This window comes from Crocodylus porosus, unplaced genomic scaffold (genome assembly GCF_001723895.1).
Source record: "Crocodylus porosus isolate Cpor-Errol unplaced genomic scaffold, CroPor_comp1, whole genome shotgun sequence".
Classification (NCBI taxonomy): Eukaryota; Metazoa; Chordata; order Crocodylia; family Crocodylidae; genus Crocodylus; species Crocodylus porosus.
The window spans coordinates 60976055-60982988 of record NW_017728907.1 but is presented as its reverse complement, the minus strand read 5'-3'; the positions used below and the strand labels follow the sequence as shown (position 1 = coordinate 60982988).

Here is a 6934-nt window from a genome sequence, read left to right as displayed (position 1 = left end):
TCTACCCAAAATTTCTAGGAGATAATTACCAGGTCAGATTTGCATAACAAAATACTAAAGCCAGTTATAATTCAGGCTAAAATAAGGCCCAGAGAGGCTGTTCTTTCACACCTCTTCTGTTGTCTCTTTTGGGATGGGGGAAAAAGAAAGCATCAGGAAACAGCTCCCACTTCTCCATAGAGAAATTAAATCATCTTAATTAAGATGATTCCTGGTTCCTGCATTTGTGAGGGGCCCAGTCATCAAATGAATTTATGTAACTGGGCCTTAGGATCTTCTCAGGGGAGGTGGAAGTGCAGAGCTCACCTTCCCCCACCTCAGTCTGGGGCTGAGGCTGTGGACTCTGGGTTAATACCAGAAGAACCAGTGCAGCTGGATCTATACTATAGACTATTTGAGTATTATGTACTCTTACCCCTACAGAAAGGCTGGTGTATGCAGGCCACTCACCTTGAGGAAAGTTCTTACAATGGTGACCAGCTGTCCCTACCATCCAGAGACATAGCAGCTACCTCAACATCTATGCAGATGCCTAAACACCTGCCCCTCATTCCTCTGTTAGCTCAAGAAATAAAAACTAGCTTTCTGGCTAAGATAAGGATCAAGAATGGGTTCAGACACAGATTCCCAGGTTTCTCAATTTTAAAGGGAGTTGTTGGATTCATACAGGTCTCTACACACAAGGTCTCGTGAAGCTACAAAACCAAAGGCCAGATAGTTCTGCCTTACCCTAAGGAACACCTGTGGCAGCCACCTCCAAGTGTCCCTACCAGCCCCCCTTATTACTTTTGTTAAAAACAAACAAAAAAAACCCCAACAAAACCAAATTTGTGAGCTCCAAATGTAAAGCCTAGCTGTACTACAGTGCCCGAGTATTTAATATAAGAGTTGGGATACCTCTATGCTACGGTAACTGCAGGCTCAAGGAAGCCCACACTAGCTTCAGCTATGGCAGCATAGACATCCCCTTGGACTCCAGGAAACATGCTCAAATCAACCAGCAATGATGATAAACCCTGCGGAGTAGCCATGTTCTGTATCTTAGAAATAAACATTTTACTAGTGTGTGTGTGTCAAGTGATGTAGCTTTAATTCATAGGTCATCCAGCATGGTGTGTAAATGGATCCTCCTCCTCATTGTAGGCAGGTTACAAATGTACAAGTCTCTCCTCAAACTGAATGACATTTCCCCCCCTCTACTAAGAATACAGAGTGACTGACATCTGTAATTTTGAAGCTTAAGAATATAAAAAATGCATAAGGGTCTTTCATCTGAAACCTGGACATGAACACATCATCCTCAAAGAGTGATAACATCGGGGGGGGCAGAACCAAAGTACTGCAACTGAAAATGAGTTTGCATATACAGGGGGCATGGGTGTGCCTCAAACGATTAATGAATTATATAAACTTCTTTAGCAGCCTGATCCTGAGAGCAAAGTACAGGACTATAATCTCTAGACTGGAAAAAAAAATTAAAAATCTAACTTCAGCATAAGAGTCCATGAGTATCCTTCTTATATCTGCAATACAGGTGTCATACCTACTGCCCTGGAAAGATAAGCATGCATAACATGTTATCATATAGAATAAATGACCACATGCATGCAGGAAAGGCAGAGACTACTGGCATGCAGAGAGACAGACAAGAGTGAACCATTATATTTACAATTTAAGGAACTCCTGGATCCATACACTAAGGGATGCTCTTGACTGGTACATCTCCATGCTGTTCTTAGCTGTTCATTTTACAGCACCACAACAAATAATTATTTCACTGAGGGGAGAAATATGGAGTATGGGAGGCTCTAAGGAAAACTTTGACCACAAGGTAAAACAAACTGCAGCAGTCTATCCTGCAAAAGTTGGAAAGCATTGGCCCCTTCAAAAGTTTGAGGGAGGAGAAGGAACATAAACTCATATTAGACTCATATTTGTAAATTTAGAGCATTTAAAATACAGTTAAGATGAAAGCAAATAAAGTGTAAAAATCTATTTCCCAAGATCACACCACAGGGCAGGGCAATAAGAAGCAGAGAAGTGTGAACCTGGAGTTGAATGCTTGTTTATAAATGGATGAAGTTATGCAGCATTACATATATTGGCAAGTAATGCTCAAATGCTTCTTCTCTTTACACTTTTTTTAAAACGTAAAACTCCAGCTGGAGCAAATCCATGTTCACACAAGTTTAGTGGCTTTGACAACGCACAATCGTAGTCTTTTGTTATAAGGCCTCAAAACTGGTGTCTCAAGAGACACTCCCTCCTCCCGAGTACTGAAAACCACAAAGGGAACTTACAGGTAAAGATGCCGGTCTCACTTTTTGGCTTATTGCCTTTTGGCCAGTAGTCCTCATTCAATCAAACAATGTGTGGCTTGGATACTCAAGGTGACTAGTACAGCAGATCACAATTCCTGAGATGCCCTAGAAACCCAGCTGTCGGCTCCTCCATACAATGCACGTTACTATTAAAAAAGTGGCAGTACCTTGGAAGTCCAACTCCTGTTATTACATTCACATATTTGTTCAAACTAACTTGTGCAGGTTTCCAGAGGCAAGATATTTATTTTTAAAATGTAACCCCCTTGTTGCTTAAAATACTGGGTTTTGACAGTTATAGGGTTTGCCTGAAGTGCCCAAAATAATTTCATGTATGTTCAAGTTAATGGGTTGCAGAACCTCCTGACAAGTTCCCATGAAACCAGCCTATGTTCTGTGGCTGTTCCCCAGGGCTGTTGAATTTCATGGAAAGTGTCCATCAAGAGCAGGGCTTGGAGCATATCAGCACTTCCAGGTCATCTCTTTTAAAGAAAGGCAAATAGAGCTCTACAGGAGCAGGTTTTTTGCCGACAGGTCCTCTCTCCCCTGAAGATGCTTTAGTTTCTCCCTACTCTATGTCTTGCATGGCTAGGACTCAGCACCATCTTTCCTTGGTGATGAATATTACAGGTATGGCATATATCCCTCATTACCACCCCACCCACCAATCACCCTGTTCATCAGTGCATTTCCTCTGTACCTATCAAGACTGATGCATATATGAGGGGAGAAACTTCCTGGCTTAAACCCATCTATCCCACAGCTTTTTTATGTCACAGTGGAGGGGTTTGAGAGAGTTTGTTTGTCCTGAAACAACACTATTCTACTTTCCCCATACACAGGAGACAAAAATGACATTTCTGAAATGGTTTGATCTCAGACCAAAACTATGCACTCCAGCTAAGAAGATGGTTGCCTCACCATATGAGAGCACACCATTTCAATCTTCCTATTACAAAAAACAACATGCGACTGCCTGCAATGTATTATGGCAAATGCAACGCTAAGCACAGCCCTCAGGAGGAGGTCACACTCTGCTGTACTTTATTTGCATTAAGGCTGATCACAACAGGACAGCTGTGAGCTTGACGGCTAGTGATAACAGGCAACCAGTAGGTCCTTAACTGAGAAGGTCAGACTGCTATATTAAGAGGGCTTTCTATTGCCATGGATAAGAGAAAAGGGAAGAGGAATAAAAGTGGAGAGCAGAGTGGAAATACTGAGCAAGTCTCACTCTAATAGTAAAAAGAGAGAGAAAGGTGTAAAGACGTCTACAACCTGCTGTCTTTTCAATGTTAGCTGCCTGCTAGCCTGGGGAAAAAAAAAACCCATAGCCCCAAACAACCCTCCCTTCCCCCAGTGCCAAAAAAGTTTCCACTCAATTAAAATTCTGAATGTAACTTAGAGAAGTCCAATCCCAACTCCTTCCCCTACACCCAGCCAATCTTCAAGAGCATATTGCAAAGAGAAGAAAAGGCAGGTATGGACATTTCAGTGACAGACTTGTTTTAAAAGTCAATCAAGCTGTCTATTGGAATATGGTGGCAGCTTTTTAACTAGCAATCCTAGTTAGATACCAATTGCTAAAATTGACCATGGCAAGCAATACAAATGAAGCAGCTTGGCAAAAAGAGTTCTCAAAAAGTTGAGTTCATAAAATTCAGCTTCTTATTTCTCAAAAATACGTATCTTGGTTTTTCTTAAATATAGCTTTATAAAATAAGGCAACTTGAGACATGGCATAAGAGGTAAATCCTTTTCCCATTAATTAGGTACTGCAGCTATTAAAGATTAAGTCAAACAAGTGTACAGTACTTCCAGTTTAGCAAAAAGCCATCATCTCCAGCTCAGAGACAGGAACAAGGCAAACTAAAGAAAAGTTGTCATACATCTGAAAGGTGTTTGCTCATAATAATCCATTCACAACTAACTAGAAATGCTTCTCCTAACAAGAATCACTGGCGGCTCTAAAACACTTCAGAACCACTACTATGAAGTGTTATAACTGCAAATGTAAACTGGAAATGGATGTAAAGACATAAAATGGTACACTACAAAACTTTTTCATACTAGAAGCTGTAACCAGAGTGCCAGAGCAAAAAGCCTATATTCATGGTAAGATATTTTTTGGTACTAGTCTCGAGTCAGTTCTAGAAGGCGGCAATGTTTTTTATTCAGCAGGCAAAGAATTTCCTGCCAAGCTGGGCACTAACTTTAACTTAGCTGCATACTTAATTGTACATAACTCCAAGCACAAGTAAACTGAGCACACAGTAACAGAACCAGCGTAACCCGGTTATCATGGAATGTACAAGAAATGGAAAGTTTGCTTTAGATTCACAAAGAAAGTGCTTAATACCAGCAGTTGGTCCCAATCTTGCCATTCAACATACACACATGCATACCTCAGGTGGAACTCAAGTCAGCCAGAGTTGTGTCTATATGCGAGGTCTCTTCTTTTATTAACAGGAAAAGGGAAGGTTCACAGGCAGCCCCCATAAAAGCTAAGGGGATTTCCTCTCAAAATAACCCCCGTAGGCTGAGAGCGGGAAAGAACCTCCATTATAAGGCAATACAATATTCAGAAGGGATTTTTCCCAGAGGGAAAAAAACAAACAAAACCAGATATTAAAGTAAATCTTTGGGACCAACCAATAATACACCCATATCTTATAGTATTAAAGCTATAAACTGTCAAGCACCATCTAGTGCAACTCTTCTCCTAGGCAAATGTAAGCCTACTCAGTTTCCTGGTCAATACTATACCACATAGTGAAAACTACATCAGATAGCAGCATTTTTAATAATATTTTTCCTTTTTCTCTTATAAAAACAAAAAGAAAGAAGCACACACACATATATATTCTAGCCCCCCATGATTTTCTTCTGTGCTTAATACTGGAAGCGTGGGCCTCATGAGTTTTGTAGTGTAATTCTTTTTTTCAGGTTACTCACCAATTCCCATGGGGCTAAGTTTGCATCTTAGTACTATTTCTCTGAGAAGGTTTCAAATTAAGTCATCATGGCGCATTATCTTAAGGAAGTGGTGCTGCGGAGCAACAAAAGAGAACATTGCACATCTGTGTGGAATTGGGGGTGATGGAAAATCACAATAGGCTACAGAAATCCAACAAAGGTTACATCTTGGTCCACAAATTAAGAAATCCTGATCACCAACAGAAATATGTTATAGCCCTTGGTCTTAAACCTCCTCCACCCTGATTCTGGCTATAACTGCCTTTCCATACATGTTCTGAAAGAAACTTAAGGAAGCTGTTTTAGACACTGAGCTCTCCTCCAGTTTGAGGATGGCTCCAATACCCCACGCACCAAATAAGCAACGATATTAGTTTCTTGCTCCTGTGGGAGGTTTTTAGTTTGCCTCTTCAGAACAGATAGGAGGAATCTTGCTCGAGAGCAGGGTGTAGACATAAGGCCAGATTTTATTGGTCTCCGTCCCAGAAAATGAGTGTAGGACACCTCTGGTCCTGAAAAACACAGAACAGAAACTAAGTGAGAGATGCATATTAGATGGAGTCTAAGAAACACCTGAATTTGCACAGTAGTTTTTCTAGCTTATACTTGCTTGTAGACAATATGCAAATTAACAGCCAAAGGAACCGAATGCGGCCTAAACTCCTGAACAGGACATCTTGTTATTACATGGTTAAGTTTACAACAGAAAAAAAACCCCGGCATAGACTTTATCTAGACTACTTTAATCATGTATTCTTCACTACTTAGAAAACTTAACTTAGCTCCATAGAGCCAAACACCAGACATACACACCCACATATGCACCACCTTCTCCCCACGTGTTTTAAACTGCCAGCAGTTGGAGCTCTTGGAATCAGAGGCATGTAAAAAAAAAAAAAACATTGCTACATCTGTGCCAAATTATCTAAAAGATATATTTAATCAGACCCTGTAAAGCACAGGTTTATTTTCCTAGTGTATTGTGGTAGATTGACATTTGTTCTTCAAATGCAAAAAGCCTTAGACAGACTTAGAATACGCTTAACAAAGTACTTTAAAAAAAGAAGTGGGAACACCTGCATACGTAAGTGATAGGGTCAGCTGGAGCCTTATTTCACAACTTTCCCTCATGTGATTATTTCAGTATATAAAAGGGCTGCTGAGTGATACACAGCTTATAATCCTCCACCAATCCTCCTGAACTGCTGCACTGTTGGCACAGAACTGAAAGTATTCTATGACATGCAAGACAGAACATGCCAAGACAGTCGCAGCATAGAAGGGAATATAAATACTGTCACTGTGGAGACAGTCGCACACATTTAAGCACCTGAGTAACTTGACTCGCATGGAGTAGCGCCATTACTACAATATAAATTAAACAATACTTCACAGGGAAGCAAGCTGTCGCTGATAACCTGCCAAAAACTTGAATGCAAGTCAAGTTTCATAGTTGGCAGGGTCGGAAGGGACCTAAGCAGATCATCAAGTCCGACCCCCTGCCTTAGCCGAAAAGAGTACTGGGGTCAAACGACCCCAGCAAGGTGATTGTCTAGCCTTGTCTTAAAGACCCCCAGGGTAGGAGCCAGCACCACTTCTCTTGGAAGTTGGTTCCAGACCCTAGCCGCCCTGACCAT

General features: G+C 41.0%; 1 protein-coding gene across 1 annotated transcript in view; it reads right to left on the bottom strand.

The window, feature by feature from the left end:
* Positions 1–645: 645 nt before the first annotated feature.
* Positions 646–6934, bottom strand: part of AK4 (adenylate kinase 4) — a 24424-nt gene continuing 18135 nt past the window's right edge. Inside the window, exon 4 of the mRNA XM_019531581.1 lies at positions 646–5809. Coding sequence (XP_019387126.1) covers positions 5695–5809 — 115 coding nt within the window. The 3' untranslated portion in view covers positions 646–5694. The remainder of the gene's footprint in view (positions 5810–6934) is intronic.